Consider the following 22,357-nt stretch of genomic DNA (forward strand, 5'->3'; position numbering starts at 1 on the left):
AGGATTTGCTCTTTGCTGGACACTGTATTAGGCAAAGAGGAGGCAATGATGAAGTCATTTCTACCCCCACAGATGTCATATTGAGTGGCAGAGCCAGAAATGTAGACAATTAGGGGCTTTAATAATATATTCATAAAATTTAGATTGATAATGAAAAGCCCTGAGCCTTGTGAAGAAAGGTGCTGAATAAATAGAAAACATGGCTAGTGCTGTTGTTATGATACCAATCCGTCGTGGACATGAGTTCCAGCCTAGGGCGAAGAAAGAATTAGGTCGGGCCTAAGAGACATTATACTCTGCAAAAGGAAGACTTTTAGTAACAGTGAAAATGATACATTAATCCTATTCCACCTGCAGCTGTGACGGCTCCTGCCATCAGCCATAGTACGAGGGGAAAATTGGTGGGGTAGGTCAGTGTTTGGGAGGTAGGGCTGTATTTTGGACTCAAAGATTGTGCTGCTGAAGACAGTCTTTCTGTTTCAAACTAGGTTTTTTGGCCAAGTCTTTTTTTGTCTGCAAAGGAGAGAAAGAGCGCTTTCGTAAAGAGAGAAACTAAAACTGAGAATTGAGAGCTTTTCACATCAGAGTATAGTGGAAATGTGAAACGCAGGCAATTATTTGCTTTCCCAGCTTGTGGCATGTAGAAGCTATTATTTCATATTGTCTGGAGCAGCTTGATCTCAATACTGTTAATTATATTTTAGCTTGCTACCAAATTTTTGGACCAAGAAACATGCCACTCAGCTTCAGGTGACTGTGGTTCTTCATATCCTGGAGTTGATGGTGCCCTTTTTGTTCTCATTCTTTTTTTTCGCAGGAATATCATTTTTGTCTTTTTAGCTGTACATTATCTAGCAGCCGCATTGAGCTCTGTCCTCAAAACATTATTATGTAAAATGGGCATTTGTGAGGCAGAAGATATTTAATTGTGGGTGATTACAAGCAGACAGTGGTTTAATCCACCTTCTAAACACCCCCGGCCCTGTAGAAGATTTATAAGTCTATTTCTTTCAAACTGTGAATAGAATTATAATTAGAAAACTGAGTACTTCAATTTTCTCTGCAAAATTTGGAGCCCATGATAATCTAGAAGAGGAGCTGGCAAACTTTTCTTGTAAAGGGCTGGTTAGTAAATTTTAGTTTTTGTAGATCAAGAAGCAAAATTGAGAACATGATGTATATTTTTATTTCACTTGAATGAAATTGATCAATGTAACATGAAGATACTCAACATTGCTAATTATCAGGGAAATGCAAACCAAAACCGTACAATGAGATACTACCTCACACCTGTCAGACTGGCTGTCTTCAAAAAGAACGCAAGTAGCAGATGTTACTGTTTTCTCCATAGTAAAGGGAAGCTATGTAAATGATTATAATACTTTGTTGAATTGTTTTCATTTATAGTAGAAACTTTGTAAACTATTGATGGAAGTATAAATTGAGGCAGCCACTGTGAAAGACAGTATGGAGGTTTCTCAAAAAACTAAACGTAGAACTACCTTATGACCCAGCAATTCTGTCCCTGGGTACATATCCAAAGAAAACCAAAATACTGATTCAAAAAGATACATGCACTCCAGTGTTCATCGCAGTTTTATGTAGAATTGACAAGCTATGTAAGCAACCCTAGTGTCCATCAACAGATGAATGGATAAAGAAGATGTGGTACATATACATATTATATTGTAGCTTGTTACCAAATTTTTGGACCAAGAAAGATGCCACTCAGCCTCAGGTGACATGCGCACACACAATGGAATTCTGCTCAGCCATGAAAAAGAGTGACATTGTGCCATTCACAGCAATGGACTTGGAGGGCATTATATTAAGTGAAATAAATACGCGAAAGGCAAATGCTGTTTGATATCACTTATATGTGGAATCTAAAAAGTACAACAAACTAGTGAATGTAACAAAAAAGAAGCAGACTCATAGAGAACAAGGTTGCAGTTTTTAGTGGGGAGGTCTGGAGGAAGAATATGGGGATAGTGAATTAAGAGGTACAAGCTATTGTACAGTATATCATGGTAGCTTATTATACAGCAAGGAGCATATAGTCAATATTGTATAACTTAAAATGTAGTATAAACCTTTAAAAATTGTCCATTACTATATTGTACACCTGTAACATATAATATCTTATACATCAACCATACTTCAATTAAAAATTATAATCACTGAAAAATATAAAAATCATTCTCAGCTCACAGGCCATACAAAAATAAGTGGGGCCAGATTTGGTCCAAGGGCTTTAGTTTGTCAACCCCTGATCTGGAATAAGCTGGAAAGATACTAGGTAATATTTATTGAACATTTACTATGTGTTAGTTACAATGCTTAAATTTTTAGATTCCCTCTCTTTAATCCTTACAGCAATCCTGAGTCAGGTTTATTAGCACACTATCCAGGAGAAGATGGAGTTCCAAGAAGGTTGTGTAAGTTTTCCCAAGAAAAATGAATGGCAAAGCTGGAATTCAAGCTTAGATTCTGAAAGTTGAATCATGACTGAGAAAGTTTATGGTTGGGGGAGAAAGGATTAGAAAGAGAATCAAAAGATATAAAGGAGGAATGACTGATGGAGAAAGAGAGGAAGATACTGCCAGTAAGAGGATGGCAATAATAGTGAGAAGAAGCATGGGCACGTAAGAGGAGAGAAATAGAGGAGTGTGTGTTCAGAAGGCATCTGTTGGGAGTGAAACGTGAGCATGGAGCTTGTAGTAGCTTTTGAAGGAGGAAGATCAGGTAAGAACAAGGCCTCTGATCTCACCCATCTGGTTATAGCCACTTGTCCTTAGATACATGTGGCAATTTTCTGAGTTCTGGGTTCACATTATGCATGCTTCTGGCAGACCCACTCAGGGGTAACTTCTATTGTATGATCTCTTTAAGGTTTTTCAGATCATGGGGATGACTCAGAATTAGACTGCAAACCTGGGATCAGCCAGGTGAATTCTCAGCAAAGAATTCCTTAAGATTTCTCAAGGAAGATATTTCTAATTAGCCAGGACCACAGTCTGAACTGGATGGTCTTCCTTCTGTGCCTGTATAAGCCTTGTTTCTTTTTCGTTCACTCTGAAGCTGAGGGTACAGCCCTTTCGGGCCCCACCTTGATGTAGGAGTTTCCTTTAAGACATCTCCTCTTGGGCAGACCCTGTTATCTGTCTCCCTGGCCTCCTCTGTAGCCGTCAAGGTGGGAGCCCAAAGGCTGCATGTTTTGGCTGACATCATGAAGCTTTGATGCTCACTCGCCTCCCTAGATCCCTGGCCATGAGTTTGTTTTGGCCACTATGGCTTCTTCCTTTTGTATCAGCTCCTATGATGACTTTTTAAAATCTTTGGTTTGTGTATTTTATCCAGCTTTTTAGTTGGTTCAAGTAGGAAAGACTTTCAGGGTACCTAGTCTGCCATCTTTCTGGAAGCAGTGTGAAAGAGATGGAGTCTGGGGTGATAGGCCAAATCAGAAGACAAGTAGGATTCCTGGGCACAAAGGAAATTCTGGGGCACTAAATTCATCTGTATTTGGATTTGCCTTTGGTTAAATAAGCCAAGATTTAGCTAATAGGATTAGAGGTTTGGTTTGAGTTGCCCAGCAGCTATGATTAAAATCATAGAGTTTTGCCAAGAGAACACACTGGTCATAGCAAACACCCTCTTCCAGCAACACAAGAGAAGACTCTACACATGGACATCACCAGATGGTCAATACCAAAATCAGATTGATGATATTCTTTGCAGCCAAAGATGGAGAAGCTCTATACAGTAAGCAAAAACAAGACTGGGAGCTGACTGTGGCTCACATCATGAACTCCTTATTGCCAGGTCAGACTTAAATTGAAGAAAGTAGGGAAAACCACTAGACCATTCAGGTATGACCTAAATCAAATCCCTTATGACTATACAGTGGAAGTGAGAAATAGATTTAAGGGACTGGATCTGATAGAGTGCCTGATGAACTATGCACGGAGGTTCATGACATTGTACAGGAGACAGGGAGCAAGACCATCCCCATGGAAAAGAAATGCAAAAAAGCAAAATGACTGTCTGAGGAGGCCTTACAAATAGCTGTGAAAAGAAGAGAAGTAAAAGCAAAGGAGAAAAGGAAAGATATAAGCATCTGAATGCAGAGTTCCAAAGAATAGCAAGGAGAGATAAGAAAGCCTTCCTCAGTGATCAGTGCAAAGAAATAGAGGAAAACAACAGAATGGGAAAGACTAGACATCTCTTCAAGAAGATTAGAGATACCAAGGGAACATTTCATGCAAAAATGGGCTCAATAAAGGACAGAAATGGTATGGACCTAACAGAAGCAGAAGATATTAAGAAGAGATGGCAAGAATACACAGAAGAACTGTACAAAAAAGATCTTCACGACCCACATAACCACGATGGTATGATCACTGACCTAGAGCCAGACATTCTGGAATGTGAAGTCAAGTGGGCCTTAGAAAGCATCACTACGAACAAAGCTAGTGGAGGTGATGGAATTCCAGTTGAGCTCTTTCAAATCCTGAAAGATGAAGCTGTGAAAGTGCTGCGCTCAATATGCCAGCAAATTTGGAAAACTCAGCAGTGGCCACAGGACTGGAAAAGGTCAGTTTTCATTCCAATCCCAAAGAAAGGCAATGCCAAAGAATGCTCAAACTACCACACTATTGCACTCATCTCACATGCTAGTAAAGTACTAGCTCAAAATGCTCAAAATTCTCCAAGCCAGGCTTCAGCAATACATGAACCATGAACTTCCAGATGTTCAAGCTGGTTTTAGAAAGAGAAGAGGAACCAGAGATCAAATTGCCAACATCCACTGGATCATCTAAAAAGCAAGAGAATTCCAGAAAAACATCTATTTCTGCTTTATTGACTATGCCAAAGCCTTTGACTGTGTGGATCACAACAAACTGTGGAAAATTCTGAAAGAGATGTGAATACTAGACCACCTGACCTGCCTCTTGAGAAATCTATATGCAGGTCAGGAAGCAACAGTTAGAACTGGACATGGAACAACAGACTGGTTCCAAATAGGAACAGGAGTACGTCAAGGCTGTATATTGTCACCCTGCTTATTTAACTTCTATGCAGAGTACATCATGAGAAACGCTGGGCTGGAAGAAGCACAAGCTGGAATCCAGATTGCCAGGAGAAATATCAATAACCTCAGATATGCAGATGACACCAACCTTATGGCAGAAACTGAAGAGGAACTAAAGTGCTTCTTGATGAAAGTGAAAGGGGAGAGTGAAAAAGTTGGCTTAAAGCTCAACATTTAGAAAATGAAGATCATGGCACCTGGTCCCATCACTTCATGGGAAATAGATGGGGAAACAGTGTCAGACTTTGTTTTTCTGGGCTCCAAAATCACTGCAGATGGTGACTGCAGCCATGAAATTAAAAGACGCTTACTCCTTGGAAGGAAAGTTATGACCAACCTAGATAGCATATTCAAAAGCAGAGACATTACTTTGCCGACAAAGGTTCGTCTAGTCAAGGCTATGGTTTTTCCTGTGGTCATGTATGGATGTGAGAGTTGGACTGTGAAGAAAGCTGAGCGCTGAAGAATTGATGCATTGGAACTGTGGTGTTGGAGAAGACTCTTGGGAGTCCCTTGGACTGCAGGGAGATTCAACCAGTCCATCCTAAAGGAGATCAGTCCTGGGTGTTCATTGGAAGAACTGATGCTAAAGCTGAAATTCCAATACTTTGGTCACCTCACCCTAAGAATTGATTCATTGGAAAAGACCCTGATGCTGGGAATGATTGGGGGCAGGAAGAGAAGGGGACAACAGAGGATAAGATGGCTGGATGGCATCACTGACTCGATGGACATGAGTCTGAGTGAACTCCGGGAGCTGGTGATGGACAGGGAGGCCTGGCGTGCTGCGATTCATGGGGTTGCAAAGAGTCAGACACGACTGAGCAACTGAACTGAACTCATGATTAAAATAGGCATTAGTTATACAGATCTTGGTGAAGATAGAAATGGGCTTTGGAGTGAGATTCATCTGATGTTGAATCTCATTTTTATCACTTCTTCCAATGTTTGCAGCCTGGAATGAGTCATCGATCTCATTTCCAGCTGCAGTTTCCCCATCCATAAAACGATGATGGTTATTCTTCATTTTATGAAGATTGCATGAGAGTTGCTGTCAGAGCCCTGGTCTAGAGTAAGGAGGTGTTGCAAAGCAGCAGAACGTCCTCATACTTGGGTCATAGTGGAAGCCATGGAATCCAAGCAGAGAGTGAGCCCAGCACAGAAGCCAGGCAGGGGTTGGTAGCCAAAATCACATCAAAGCAAACAGGCGCAGACACCACATAAGCTCAGGGATGCGCCTCGGAGGGCTTGCTGTTTCTTTTCTCTTTTCAAAGTAGGGATGATTAAAAATGTGTGAAAGGACAGATCAGGGAAGCAGCTCACATGTAGTTTCAGGTAACAGGAGCCAGGGTGCAGAAGAAGCCTCTTAAAGAATCCCAGTGTGTGTTAGTCTCTCAGTTGTGTCTGACTCTTCGCGACCCCTTGGACTGTAGCCCACCAGGCTCCACTGTCCATGGGATTCTCTAGGCAAGAATTCTGGAGTGGGTTGCCATTTCCTTCTCCAGGGGAAGAATCCCTACAGTCTGGCACAGCCATACCTTTACAAGGGGGGAAAGGTGCAACAAAGTACCTTCCCTAACACCTCCTCTGACACCTCCCCTAAGTGATCCACTAGAGACCACTAATCCGCTAACTTACTCTAGAAATTGTCCCAGGTAGTCTTGACACTGGGAGAACCACACACCTGCTGAGCTAGGTACACAGTGATTGGGTCAGGCTGTGTCCTGATCTTGCCTCTTACTTGTGCTGTAACCCCAGTCTCCCTTCAAGCTCAGGAAGAAAAGATGCTGAAGATGGGTAATTTCTTGATTACTTCTGTCTAAATCTTTGACAAATCTACTTATGGAAATCAAGCAGCACTTGGGGTGGCATTTCAGCTTGTAACATATCTAATTTTGAGATTTTCATTGGTTCCAGGAGCTCAATAGTGATTTTTCAATTATGTTTAAAGGTTTAATACAATAGATCTCTTTTTTTACCTTTCATATAGCAAATGCCAAATAAATAATATTTCAAAGGAAAGGAAAAAAAAAGCAATCTATTGCATGACTAATGTACCTAGTTTCATTCATTGACCTCTTACTGTGAAAAAGGCCTCTGCTGCCTGTCTTTGAATGTGTAGAATTAAGAATAAATGATTCGCTCCATGTTTGCTTAGATAAATGCTTGAACAAAGGTAAAACAGAAAGAGATGCAGATTTGATACTGTATCTATTTTGGATCTGCAGGCATTCCTTGAGAAAATGGCAGGTAGTGTAGAAATAGCTTTTGAAAATGAATTTGTAGAAATTCAGCACGCTAATGCCAGTGACAGAAAATGTAATTCATTTTTTTTTTTTTATTCAGAGTTATTTTTTTCTTTTATTGTTGCTTCAGGATTTAGCAGGGGGGAAAAGGAAGGCAAGATTACATATTAAGTGCCTTTGAAAAATTAGCTTTTTGCTTTACTGTGTTCCTTTGTTTTTGAAAGTCTATCTGATGCATTCTTATTATTACAGAGATTAGGGCTTTTCATTGTTTTCAGAGAAGGCTAAGTATATTCAAAATGAAAAAAGCTCAGAAGGGAAACAAAACCGGCCTTCGGAATAGCTTCCATTGTATTAAAACTGAGGCTCTTCCTTGGAATTGAGTTTTGGAGGTGAGCATAGCTCAGCTTCAGTGGGTAGTACTGGAAATTGACAATATTGCCTTTAGGCAAGCTCCTGGATTTTCAGGAAACTGGGATAGATACAGAATTGCCTTTTGGACTTGCCTTGAGAAGTCCTCTTCTCAGAGTGATACAGTCCCTAGAGTTGTTCCAGAGTAAGATGCGCAGTTTCCTGTCATGGATTCCTCATGCAGAACCACTTTTAGGGAAGATTCCCTTCTAGTTATGCTCTTGTTCATTCCAGGGTCATAGGACTATCACTGCCTTATGCAGGAACTGCTGAGGCGATAGAAATGCGGTCAAGATAACATGTGCTGTGTCACCACTCCCTTCTTATTCGTGAAAGTTGCTCAGTTGTGTCCGATTCTTTGTGACCCCATGGACTATACAGTCCCTGGGATTCTCCAGGCCAGAATACTGGAGTGGTTAGCCTTTCCCTCTCCAGGGGATCTTCCCGACCCAGGGATTGAACCCAGATCTCCTGCATTGCAGGCAGATTCTATACCAGCAAAGCCACAAGGGAAGCCCCCCTTCTTATTATCTCTTACCAATATATGGTTTTGGTCACTTGGTGTCACCAGACTTTTGGAAGTCTATGTTATCTGCGTTTTGTAAAGAATTCCCAAATAACTTAATTATCATCATTTCTGGAAGCTCCATGACTAGGCTGAAGATTTAAATGTGACCTGAATTTTTGGAAGATCCTGTACAGTAGAGGTGTCTTGCTGCTGCTGCTGCTGCTAAGTCGTGTCAGAGGTGTCCTAGGAAGATAATACTTCAGGCATAGTCAGCTCAGTGTTTTCAGGGTTGATTATACTGCATGTAGTTTGTTTAGGATCCTTTTTTATCTTTGTCCTTCCTCTTGGTACTACCCATGACAGGCAGACAAGGAACAGTCTTTCTTGAGAAATTTTAAAAGTGTAGAGGAAGAGGATTGAATAAGTGATAAAAACTACGGTTGGAATTACACATGGATTCTATTTCCAGAGAATAGTGCTGTTATGAGCGAGAGGAGCATGTGTGGACAGGACCAATGAAAATACAGAAAGATGGTAGAAGTTGCCGTCAGCCAGGTTCAACTCTTGCAACTCAAATATCACTCTGAAATAGTCTTAGTTGGGATCAAGAATTGGTTTGATCTCCTGTATGGGGAAAATACTCAAGACAGGGATGTATAACATAAATGATTGAGAAGGAAAAGAAACTGATACATTTTTAGAAAGTGGTATTTTTTCTTGGTGATCTTTGTGTAAGAAGATTGAGGTTACTATGCAGCCGAGTTACACCTAAGTGTAAATAAGGATGTGACAACAGAGTGATCATACCAGATTTCAGGCTTTTTGTACCGTATTTTTGAAGCAACCTGGAGTCACATACATGGAAAATGGCCGGGAGAGAAGTTTGGAACCATATCATGAGGAGTTATTAGGGGAATCTGGTGGGACCAAATGTGGTTAGGGGCAGGCATGGGGACATTGGACATTGAGGAAACCTCAAATGTTTGTAGAGAGATTAGACTTGCTCAGAACCGGCTACAAGGCAAAACTAGATCTAATAGGAAAAATGGAGAGGAACTACACAGCTCAAGCCAGAAAGACATTTCAGACATCTTGAGCTAGCCAAGAGAAGTAGCCTCCTTTGGAAGGTAATGAATGTTTTATCACAGTTAGGGGTGCAAAGAGAGGCTGGATGATCCCTTGAAAGGATTACTTGTGATGTCATTCAAACATCATAAACCCTTTCAAATCAGAGATGTTTAATGGGAGCAGGTGAGTGACCTAGAAAAAGGAAAAAGGCTATTTTTCAAAATCCTCATCTCACCTGGGGATTTGTTTGCCTCTCTCGACCTTGTCTGAATGCCAAAGTGGATTCCTGGGGCATTCTATGTGGAGAATCCTGAACCGGGGAGAAATCAGATCTGCCTCTGACTCACCCCTTTTCTGGCTTCAGCTTCCCAGCATTTTTCATAAAAGAAGAAGCAGTGATGTCCCAGCTTGTAAACCATGACACTTTGGTTAGTGTGTGAAGAACAGGGACGGGATAGTAGGAGACAAATGTAAGTGCTTCAGAGTTGCTGATTAGATCACCTGTAAACACTGAAACCAGTCCTTGAACTCATTCATTACAAGTGGTTTCTTGTGGGCTTGAGCTGAAAGCGTGTGTTGATAAACACCCATGGGGTCCCTGAGATAGTTTAATGTCTCATTTGGTGCTCATTAGACCACGGGAACCAATACGTCTTCAATTCAGAATGATTCTACCTTGTGTGAAATAAAAAAAAAGAAAAAAAAAAAAACCCCAAACCCTTCAAAACCCCAAAAAACAGATCTGGCTGAGAATCAGTGAACTGCTTTGAGCATTTCCCCCCTACCCGCTCCTGCGTGGATTTATTTTTTTTGTTGTTGTTGTGATTAGCTTTGTTAGGACAACACAGTTGAATTACAGAAATTACATGTAGCAACTCTTGCTTGCAGCTGAACTATGCAGAAACAAGACTTAGTCAACTGGAAAACTGTCATTGTGAGAAGACCTGTCAAGTGAGTGGACTGCTCTATAGAGACCAAGACTCCTGGGTCGACGGTGATCACTGCAGGAACTGCACGTGCAAAGTAAGCCTCTTTGTACATAAATAGACTAACAGTTTAAAGAGGGCAGTTCTGCTGATTATTGCATAACCTGTTTCTTTATAAAGCCGACTTACAGTGTACTACCCTTTTACTAAGTGCCTATTTACTAATAGCAGCAATTGCAAAGGTAAGTTAAAGTGTCCTTATAACTACAAGTACTTGTCAAGGGAAAGCAAACACACTCTAATAACATGATCTAATGTTAAGAATCTGACTGTTTGGAGATCAGAGTCTCAGAGGGGGAAGGGATGCCTTTGGTTTTTAAACTACCTAGTGGGTGCATTTAACTCAGATGACCATTATATCTACTACTGTTGGCAAGAACCCCTTAGAAGAAATGGAGTAGCCATCATAGTCAACAAAAGAGTCCAAAATACAATACTTGGATGCAGTCTCAAAAATGACAGAATGATCTCTGTTCATTTCCAAGGCAAACCATTCAATATTGCAGTAGTCCAAATCTATGCCCTGACCAGTAATGCTGAAGAAGCTGAAGTTGAATGGTTATCTAAAGACCTACAAGATGTTCTAGAAATAACACCCAGATAAGATGTCTTTTTCATCATAGAGGACTGGAATGCAAAAGTCGGAAGTCAACAGATACCTGGAGTAACAGGCAAATTTGGCCTTGGAGTACAGAATGAAGCAGGGCAAAGGCTAATAGAATTTTGCCAAGAGAACGCACTGGTCATAGCAAATACCATCTTCCAACAACACGAGAAGGCTCCACACGTGGACATCACCAGATGGTCAACACCGAAATCAGCTTGATTATATTCTTTGCAGCCAAAGATGGAGAAGCTCTATACAGTAAGCAAAAACAAGACTGGGAGCTAACTGTGGCTCAGATAATAAACTCCTGATTGCCAAATTCAGGCTTAAATTGAAGAAAGTAGGGAAAACCACTAGACCATTCAGGTATGACCTAAATCAAATCCCTTACAGTTATACAGTGGAAGTGACAAATAGATTCAAGGGATTAGATCTGATAGAGTACCTGAAGAACTATGGATGGAGGTTCGTGACATTGTACACAGGGCAGTGATCAAGACCATCCCCAAGAAAAAGAAATGCAAAAAAACAAAATGGTTGTCTGAGGAGGCCTTACAATAGCTGTGAAAACAGAAGCGAAAAGTAAAGGAGAAAAGGAAAGATATACCCATTTGAATGCAGAGTCCCAAAGAATAGCAAGGAGAGATAAGAAAGCCTTCCTCAGTGATCAGTGCAAAGAAATAGAGGAAAACAATAGAATGGGAACAACTCTTCAAGAAAATGAGAGATACCAAGAGAACATTTCATGCAAAGCTGGGCACAATAAAGGACAGAAATGGTATGGACCTAACAGAAGCAGAAGATATTAAAAAGAGGTAGCAAGAATACACAAAAGAACTATACAAAAAAGATCTTCATGACCCAGATAATCATGATTTTATGATCACTAACTTAGAGCAAGACATACTAGAATGCAAAGTCAAGTGGGCCTTAGGAAGCATCAGTACAAACAAAGCTAGTGGAGGTGATGGAATTCCAGTTGAGCTCTTTCAAATCCTGAAAGATGATGCTGTGGAAGTGCTGCACTCAATGTGCCAGCCAATTTGGAAAATTCAGCAGTGGCCACAGGACTGGAAAAAGTCAGTTTTCATTCCAATCCCAAAGAAAGGCAATGCCAAAGAATGTTCAAAGTACTGCACAAATGTACTCATCTCACATGCTAGAAAAGTAATGCTCAAAATTCTCCAAGCCAGGCTTCAGCAATATGTGAACCGTGAACTTCCAGATGTTCACGCTGGTTTTAGAAAAGGCAGAGGAACCAGAGATCAAATTGCCAACATCCGCTGGATCATGGAAAAAGCAAGAGAGTTCCAGAAAAACATCTATTTCTGCTTTATTGACTATGTCAAAGCCTTTGACTGTGTGGATCACAACAAACTGTGGAAAATTGTTAAAGAGGGGAATACCAGACCACCTGACCTGCCTCTTGAGATATCTGGATGCAGGTCAGAAAGCAACAGTTAGAACTGGACGTGGAACAACAGGCTGGTTCCAAATAGGGAAAGGAGTACATCAAGGCTGTATTTTGTCACCCTGCTTATTTAACTTATTTTTAGAGTACATCATGAGAAACGCTGGGCTGGAAGAAGCACAAGCTGAAATCAAGATTGCCGGGAGAAATATCAATAACCTCAGATATACAGATGACACCACCCTTATGGCAGAAAGTGAAGAACTAAAGAGCCTCTTGATGAAAGTGAAAGAACAGAGTGAAAATGTTGGCTTAAAGCTCAATATTCAGAAAACTAAGAACATGGCATCTGGTCCCATCACTTCATGGCAAATAGATGGGGAAACAGTGTCAGACTTTATTTTTTTGGGCTCCAAAATCACTGCAGATGGTGGCTGCAGCCATGAAATTAAAAGACCCTTACTCCTTGGAAGAAAAGTTATGACCAAACTAGACAGCATATTCAAAAGCAGAGACATTATTTTGCCAACAAAGGTCTGTCTAGTCAAGACTATGGTTTTTCCAGTAGTCATATATGGATGTGAGAGTTGGACTATAAAGAAAGCTGAGCACTGAAGAATTGATGCTTTTGAACTGTGGTGTTGGAGAAGACTTTTGAGAGTCCATTGGACTGCAAGGAGATCCAACCAGTCCAACCTGAAGGAAATAAGTCCTGAATATTCATTGGAAGGAATGATGCTGAAGCTTAAACTCCAATACTTTGGCTACCTGATGTGAAAAATTGACTTCTTGGAAAAGACCCTGATGCTGGGAATGCTTGAAGGCAGGAGGAGAAGGGGACGACAGAGGATGAGATGGTTGGATGGCGTCACCGACTCAACGGACATGCTTTTGAGTAAACTCCAGGAATTGTTGATGGACAGGGAGGCCTGGCGTGCTGCAGTTCATGGGGTCGCAAAGAGTCGGACACGACTGAGCAACTGAATTGAACTGAACTGAGTGGCTCACTTGAGTCACAGCTTTTCTCTGCTAGAATACATTTTAAAAGGAAGTGAATTAGTTTCTAGGTGTCTTCATTATGTTTTACAAGGTGTCCATTATCTGTTTTAGAGAATTGTAGGACCCCCTGACTCTCAGATTATCTATTATTTGTATCTATTATTTTATCTGTTTTGGAGAATTATAGAACCCCCACCTCACCCCCACATTAGTATGTAAACCCCGTCAAGCTGAAATTATTTGATAAGTGCCTAATGAATGGCATTGTTTGTCTGCAAAAATACAAAACGACTGTTAGTACTTCAACAGTGATTTCAGGGTCTGCAAAATGTGTTACTTATCTTCTTCTAAAAATAGGCTTTTGTTTTCTGCCTAATCTGTGTAGTCTGATGGGCAGAATGAAGCTGGTGATGTATAGCAGACAAGTAATTGAGGTGGCATGGTTTCATATGGGCTGGAGAAAATTATCTGTAGAGTGGGTTGCTATGCCTTTCTCCAGGAGATCTTCCTGACAAGGATTGAAGCCTCATCTCTTAGGTCTCTTGCTTTGTCAGGAGGGTTCTAGAGCCACCTGGGAAGCCCCAGGAACTGCTTGCACTACTTCTGTTTTCCTGGTGAGGTTTCTGGGATGGAATGTGAGGTTTGTCCTGCTGAGGTCACCTCTGCTGAGATGCCTCTTCCTGCCTTTCCTTCCTCAGAGCGGGGCTGTGGAATGCCGAAGGATGTCCTGTCCCCCCCTCAACTGCTCTCCAGACTCCCTCCCCGTGCACATTGCCGGCGAGTGCTGCAAGGTCTGCCGACGTAAGTACTGACTGAGGGTCAGGGTGGCCCTCAGTGCTTCGAGATTGATTTATTCCCTCTTTTTTCAGACCCCCAACTGAGCAACATTGATGAAATATCAATACTAGCAATTGATTACTTGTGATGTGCAGACACTTTACAGAGGCAATTTTTTTTTTCTTAATCCTCACATCAACCTTAGTTACTATTATTTCCATTTTTTTTTTTTTTGTACAGGGAACTGGCATTGACAAGGATTAAGCCAGTTGCCCAGGATCAAACAGCTGGGGGTGGGTGGAGTTGATCTGTGAAGTCATGACTCCAAGGCTCCATGTGCTTTGGTCTCCTCATTTTTTTTCTTAAACATTTATTCATGGCTGTGTTGGGTTCTAGTTCCTGCGTGTGGGCTTTCTCGAGTCAGGGTGGCTTCTCTTGTTGTGGGGTGCAGGCTCTAGGTGTGTTGTTCTCAGTAGTTGAGGTACACAGGCTCAGTTACTCTGCAGCCTATGGGATCTTCCCAGACCAGGGATTGAACCCCTGTTCCCTGCATTGCACCACCGAGGAAGCCCTGGGTCCATTCATTTTGATCGATCAAGGTAAGGCCCACACTGTGTTTTGGCTATCCGAGATTTTAGTCAGGTTTCCTATTATTAAATGGCATTTCTTACGAATTTCAAGATTGAACTTCAGTTAAAATATTAAGACAATTTCTTTCAAAGTTGGCTTGTCCAAATTTTGCAATGATTTAAAAATCCTTTTCCCTCTGTATTACAGAGGACACTATTTCAAATGAAATGGTGAAATGAACACTGAAATAAGCATGAAAAGTAAAAGCTGTCATTTGGAATTATTGGTATGGTATGTGTCAGTTACTGTGTTAAGTGTTTCCTTCTGTTTATTGAGTCCTCACTGGAATATTGGGGGGGGGGATTGTTATTATCACTATTTATAGGAAGTTTAGGGAAGATAACTTATCAAGTTTGCAAGGCTAGTAAGTGACAGAGGTGAAATATAAAGCAAATTCTGACTACAGAGCCTTTAGTGTTTTTATCAGACCATAAGCTCTTCACTGAAAAAGGAAAGTTTTAGAAATGTGCCATCTGATGGATAATTTTCAAAATCATTTCTCTGCCAGAAAACACCATCATTACTAGATCTTCAAAACACTAACTTTTTGTCAAGAACAGCATGTCCCCTAATATGACAGTGGGAATGCAGATAGCCGGTCTGGTTGTACCAGCCCAATCTTTTTTTATATTCTTTCAAAAGGAACTTTGAAAAATGTCTTCCTTTTATAGTTGATATGGTACATCCACTACTCTGGAGGGCTTACTCCAAGTTAATCTAAAAGAAACTTTCTTGTTTTTATTCCAAGCAGTTTTGGAAGTTATGGATAGATCAAGGGCCCAGATGTTGAGATTATAGTTTGATTCCATGATGGAAAGATAGTTTTTAGAATAATATGTATAGATTATTTTTCTTTTTTTTTGTTTTTTATTGTAATCTTTGTTTATTAAGATAATGTCATTTTTTAATGTATTTATTTTTTTTTGCAGCTTTTATTATTTTTTTAATTTTATTTTATTTTTAAACTTTACAATATTGTAGTAGTTTTGCCAAGTATCGAAATGAATCCGCCACAGGTATACCTGTGTTCCCCATCCTGAACCCTCCTCCCTCCTCCCTCCCTATACCCTCCCTCCGGGTCGTCCCAGTGCACCAGCCCCAAGCATCCAGTATCGTGCATCGAACCTGGATTGGCGACTTGTTTCATACATGATATTATACATGTTTCAATGCCATTCTCCCAAATCTCCCCACCCTCTCCCTCTCCCACAGAGTCCATACGACTGATCTATACATCAGTGTCTCTTTTGCTATCTCGTATACAGGGTTATTGCTACCATCTTTCTAAATTCCACATATATGCGTTAGTATATTGTATTGGTGTTTTCTTTCTGGCTTACTTCACTCTGTATAATAGGTTCCAGTTTCATCCATCTCATTAGAACTGATTCAAATGTATTCTTTTTAATGGCTGAGTAATACTCCATTGTGTATATGTACCACAGCTTTCTTATCCATTCATCTGCTGATGGACATCTAGGTTGCTTCCATGTCCTGGCTATTATAAACAGTGCTGCGATGAACATTGGAGTACACGTGTCTCTTTCCCTTCTGGTTTCCTCAGTGTGTATGCCGAGCAGTGGGATTGCTGGATCATAAGGCAGTTCTATTTCCAGTTTTTTAAGGAATCTCCACACTGTTCTCCATAGTGGCTGTACTAGTTTGCATTCCCACCAACAGTGTAAGAGAGTTCCCTTTTCTCCACACCCTCTCCAGCATTTATTGCTTGTAGACTTTTGGATCGCAGCCATTCTGACTGTCTAGATTATTTTTCTATCTTGATGTATTCTATATAATAGCAGAGGAATAAGTTGAGAAACTTAGGGATTTGTTTAAAAACCATGAGGCATTTTTAATCTATTATCTTGAGCTCCGTGGATCTGTAAATGCTGTCTCTTGGCGGATGTTATTTGGACATGGGCATAGGTGAGTCTTCCAGCTGTTCTGTGTCATTGTAAATGTGAAATCACAGAGAAGGGTAAAGATAAAGATGGAAAATTACCCATAATGCCACCACTTGAAAACAAACACTTGAAATCATAGTGGATTTCATTTTTTAAAAACTTTTATTTTGTGCACAGTTGAGTTCTTATTGTATAGATCATTTTAACCTACTTTATTGATTTGCCATTATCACTTAAGTATAGTTTTCTGCTTTTAAAAACTGTATGAATTTCACTTTAAAGAGCTTCATAGTGTTCTGTTTGGTTGTTGCATAACTTAATCCCCAATTGTTGGATAACTAGATTGTTTTCTGCTTTTTATTATTATAAATCACTATTCAATAATATGTTTTTTTGTGAGGCCACATTTTTGTATTTTATATTTTCTTTGAATTCTGTAAAGTAGAATTACTGGATGAAGAGACTGATATTTTCAAAATCTGGTGGCTTGGAGAGTAGAGAATCTGGCTTCAGTGTGGGAGACCTGGGTTCAATCCCTAGCTCAAGAAGATCTTCCGGAGGAGGGCATGGTTACCCACTCCGGTATTCTTGCCTGGAGAATCCCATGGACAGAGGAGCCTACTGGGCTACAGTCCATGTGGTTCCAAAGTATCAGACATGATTGAATGACTAACACCTTCACTTTCACTTTAACATATTTTGTGAGACATTTTTCATTTCACATTTTTTTTTGAATTTTCCAAAGTAGAATTATTGGGCCATGAAGATGACATTTTCAAAGTTCTTGCTGCTGCTGCTGCTAAGTCGCTTCAGTCATGTCCGACTCTGTGCGACCCCATAGATGGCAGCCCACCAGGCTCCCCCGTCCCTGGGGTTCTCCAGGCAAGGACACTGGAGTGGGTTGCCATTTCCTTCTTCAATGCAGGAAAGTGAAAAGTGAAAGTGAAGTCGCTCAGTTGTGTCTGACTCTTCACGACCCCATGGACTGCAGCCTTCCAAGGCTCCTCTGTCCATGGGATTTTCCAGGCAAGATTACTGGAGTGGGGTGCCATTGCCTTCTCCAGCAAAGTTCTTGTTACATATCATCAAATTGTCCTCTCACTAGAAGTGTGTGGTATAGTCATTTTTCTTTAATTTATTGTAGAGTTTTAAGTTTAAAAAAGCTTTTCAGCAAGCTTACCAGATTTTATCACGATGCTGATAAATGAGCTAGCTAAACCATCAGTATGTTTTTTGCCTTTGTTTGGAATTGATAACCATTTAGCTAGGTAATACAAATTTTCTTAGCAACTCTGATCAGTAGTTTGAGATGTTTATGGTTTAACAAGATGGTAATACAAATAAATGATTAAGAACACTACGCAATTATCATATGCACCCGGCAATTCCACTCCTGGGTGCAAATATATATATAAAGGGTGTACTGCAGGGTGCAAATATATATATATATATATAATCTATATCTACTATATATATATAATCTATATCTACAATAATCTTGAGAAAGAAAAATGGAACTGGAGGAATCAACCTACCTGACTTCAGGCTCTACTACAAAGCCACAGTTATCAAGACAGTATGGTACTGGCACAAAGACAGAAATATAGATCAATGGAACAAAATAGAAAGCCCAGAGATAAATCCACGCACATATGGACACCTTATCTTTGACAAAGGAGGCAAGAATATACAATGGATTAAAGACAATCTCTTTAACAAGTGGTGCTGGGAAATCTGGTCAACCACTTGTAAAAGAATGAAACTAGAACACTTTCTAACACCATATACAAAAATAAACTCAAAATGGATTAAAGATCTCAATGTAAGACCAGAAACTATAAAACTCCTAGAGGAGAACATAGGCAAAACACTCTCTGACATACATCACAGCAGGATCCTCTATGACCCACCTCCCAGAATATTGGAAATAAAAGCAAAAATAAACAAATGGGACCTAATTAAACTTAAAAGCTTCTGCACATCAAAGGAAACTATTAGCAAGGTGAAAAGACAGCCTTCAGAATGGGAGAAAATAATAGCAAATGAAGCAACTGACAAACAACTAATCTCAAAAATATACAAGCAACTCCTACAGCTCAACTCCAGAAAAATAAATGACCCAATCAAAAAATGGGCCAAAGATCTAAATAGACATTTCTCCAAAGAAGACATACAGATGGCTAACAAACACATGAAAAGATGCTCAACATCACTCATTATCAGAGAAATGCAAATCAAAACCACTATGAGATATCATTTCACACCAGTCAGAATGGCTGGGACCGAAAAGTCTACAAATAATAAATGCTGGAGAGGGTGTGGAGAAAAGGGAACCCTCTTACAGTGTTGGTGGGAATGCAAACTAGTACAGCCACTATGGAGAACAGTGTGGAGATTCCTTAAAAAACTGGAAATAGAACTGCCTTATGATCCAGCAATCCCACTGCTGTGCATACACACTGAGGAAACCAGAAGGGAAAGAGACACGTGTACCCCAATGTTCATCGCAGCACTGTTTATAATAGCCAGGACATGGAAGCAACCTAGATGTCCATCAGCAGATGAATGGATAAGAAAGCTGTGGTACATATACACAATGGAGTATTACTCAGCCATTAAAAAGAATACATTTGAATCAGTTCTAATGAGGTGGATGAAACTGGAGCCTATTATACAGAGTGAAGTAAGCCAGAAGGAAAAACACCAATACAGCATACTAACGCATATATATGGAATTTAGAAAGATGGTAATGATAACCCTGTATACGAGACAGCAAAGGAGACACTGATGTATAGAACAGGCTTATGGACTCTGTGGGAGAGGGAGAGGGTGGGAAGATTTGGGAGAATGGCATTGAAACATGTGAAAATTTTTTTATATAAAAAAAAAAAAAGTGCCTGATTATGTGGTGAGATCCGTCATTTATTGGAAGGAGATTGCCTAAGCTGTAGGGTGGTTTATTTGATATATTTATTTTGGGTGGAATAAAAAATGAGGTACTACTTTTATTATTATGAAGAAATAAAATCCCTTTTCCCTCTCCTTTCCTTGTGTATACATTCCTTTCCTTATTAATGATCTGTTGTTCAGACCTAGCATATGGGTCTGTCATTTGGAATACCATGTATGGGTACTCTGAAAAATAAGAAGGAAAAGAAAATCTAGCTCCTTTTCAATGTTTATCAGTATGAAACAGTGTAATATTTTATATTTTTGGTGACAGCATTATGTGGATGAACTTATACATTGATGTATTATTCTAGTCAAATGATCTATCCACTTAAGTTGCCTTATTTATGTTTATGATAATATCACATTTTAAAAGTTTAAGCACATACTGTAATTTCTTTTTAAAGTATTATTGTTGCACACTCTTGTCCTTTTAGAGATGCGTTAGTCTTGGACCTTAACTTCACTCCTCCAAATACTTCATGGGTAAAGACATTAAAATGATTATTTTATATCAGAAAAAAAAATAAAATAAAATAAAGTAAAAAAAAATATATAATAATCTATATCTACAATATATAATCTATATCTACAATATATATATAATCTATATATATAATCTATATCTACAATAAATTATATATATATTTGCTCATATATATATATATGAGCTTCCCTGGTGGCTCAGACGGTAAAGCGTCTGCCCGCAATGTGGGAGACCCGGATTTGATCCCTGTCGGGAAGATCCCATGGAGAAGGCAATGGCACCCACCTCCAGTACTCTTGCCTGGAATATCCCATGGACTGAGGAGCCTGATAGGCTGCAGTCCATGGGTTTGCAAAGAGTTGGACATGATTGAGCGACTTCACTTTCACTTCATATATATATATATATATATATATATGATGAAAACTCTTATTCAAAAATACACAGAAGTTTTCATATATCTTCACATCAGATAAAGGATGGAAAATACTTCTTTTGGTTGTCCCTTTCAGATAAAATTTCCTAAGCTCCTCTCTGGATTTGGGTGGGATAGTGTCCTAGGGTCTCTGAGAAAAAGTACTGGTTTGATTCAAGAACCGATACGTGAAAGCAGATTGGTTCGTCTGCTCATTTACCAAATGTTCATCCTCTTGTCATGGCTTCAGGAGCTGCAGCACTTACCGATGAGGGCATCCATGTGGAAATAGGAAAGAACTTGGTCTAAGTGTCCATATCTCAACTCATTGCCTGAAAAAAGTACTTTGTCTTTTTGTTGTGATTAAAAGGCCCAACAAATTGGGCCGTCTCCAAGAGCAAGGTAGTTTCATAATTCCTGATACTGGGCTCTTCATCTTTTTGGAATGCATCAGAGTAAACTCCAGAGAGCCTTCTAGATTCCTTAGCTGAGGGCATGGAAGTCCAGAAAGTGGTGCAGGAGTTTCATTCCTCAAACATTTCTTGGGTGTCTGCTCTATTCAAGGAGTTGAACATACCTAGCTACTCATTAGAATCCCCTAGTGAGCTTCTTGAGATACCTTCTTGAGGGTCCTAGGGACCCACTCTGACCTACTAAATTAGAATCTCTGGGAAGTGCTGTCCTAGACTCTTTTTTGTGTGTGTGGTTAACTTTTTCAGAGTATAGTTGTTTTATAGTGTTGTGTTTCTACCATACAGCAAAATGAATCATCTATATATATATATATATATATATATATATATATATAATGTCTTTTGCTGCCCCTATATATATATATATCTCCTCTCCCTTTTGGAGTTCCTTCCCATTCAGGTTACCACAATGCATCAATAGAGTTCCCTGTGCCCACTGTTTATTGCAGCACTATTAAAATATCCAGGACATGGAAGCAACCTAAATGGCCATCGACAGAGGAATAGACAAAGAAGATGTGGTACATAGGTACAATGAAATACTACTCAGTTGTACAAAAAATGAAATCGGATCATTTGTAGAGATGTGGATGGACCTAAAGAGTATCATACAGCATGAAGTAAGAATTGGTATTCTTTTGGATAGATTTAGGGGAGCTATCAGAGATGAGAGAGAAGGGAAAAGATGGAGAGAAAATCTTGAGCTTTCCATGACAGTATTTGAAAGGAAAAGAAGTGGTAGAAGGAGAGGGAGATAGTCTATTTGATAATAGAGGGTTTTTCTGTGGATGAGAGGTAGAAATAAGCTGCAAAGGTGTTTCAGGGGATGAATGATGGTGATCACATTTCATTTAATTCCTTTAGTCATCCTTATTGAAGTTCTTCTCCGACCTCTGTTCTTACCTCTGGGCACAACAGTGGGAAAAAGTGGGTCTTTCATTCTATGTCAGACACTGTGTTAAGCCTTTTTATGGTCATTAATTCAGGTAATTCTTTCAACAACCCCCGGTCATAGGTTCTACTATGATCCCCATCTTATAGATGAGCAGGTGAAGCACAGAGAGGAGAACTAACTTGTCCAAGGTCTCTCAGCCTTGGCTGAACCAAAATAAAACTCAGGTCATCTGGCTCCAGAGCTAATGCTTTTAATTGTTTCCTCTACCGCATACTATCCAGGGAGATATTTGCACCATCTCATTATAAGAGTATTGTGCAGCATGCATGCTATGTGAAATGCAGAGGTGGCACAGGGAAGGGAGTGATCAATCCATCAGAAACTTGGGTGTGTGTGTGAGTGTTAGGAAAGCTTTATAGGGGAAGAAAGAGCTGAGTAGGGTGTTGACAGATGAATAGGAGTTTGCCATGTGGACAAGATAGGTAAGAACATACCTGT

The 22,357-nt window shown here is 39.9% G+C and overlaps 1 protein-coding gene across 44 annotated transcripts in view; it reads left to right on the forward strand.

Moving 5' to 3' along the window:
- NELL1 (neural EGFL like 1) overlaps positions 1 to 22,357 on the forward strand; it is a 1,048,536-nt gene that overhangs the window by 249,536 nt on the left and 776,643 nt on the right. For 41 of the 44 annotated variants that reach the window (XR_015158062.1, XR_015158061.1, XR_015158064.1 and 38 more), the window contains 2 exons: positions 10,214 to 10,348; positions 14,027 to 14,129. Coding sequence is in view for 39 of the 44 variants with exons in the window: in XM_086385555.1 (XP_086241681.1) it covers positions 10,214 to 10,348; positions 14,027 to 14,129 (238 nt within the window). In the remaining 5 variants the exon portion in view is untranslated. Of the gene's footprint in view, positions 1 to 9,689; positions 9,796 to 10,213; positions 10,349 to 14,026; positions 14,130 to 22,357 lie in introns of those variants that run through there. The other 3 variants (XM_086385595.1, XM_086385574.1, XM_086385584.1) reach the window with 1 other exon arrangement.

The sequence above is a fragment of the Bos grunniens genome, chromosome 29, assembly GCF_055505025.1.
Source record: "Bos grunniens cultivar Pamir isolate PY7600 chromosome 29, Bosgru_T2T1.0, whole genome shotgun sequence".
In the NCBI taxonomy this organism is placed as follows: Eukaryota; Metazoa; Chordata; class Mammalia; order Artiodactyla; family Bovidae; genus Bos; species Bos grunniens.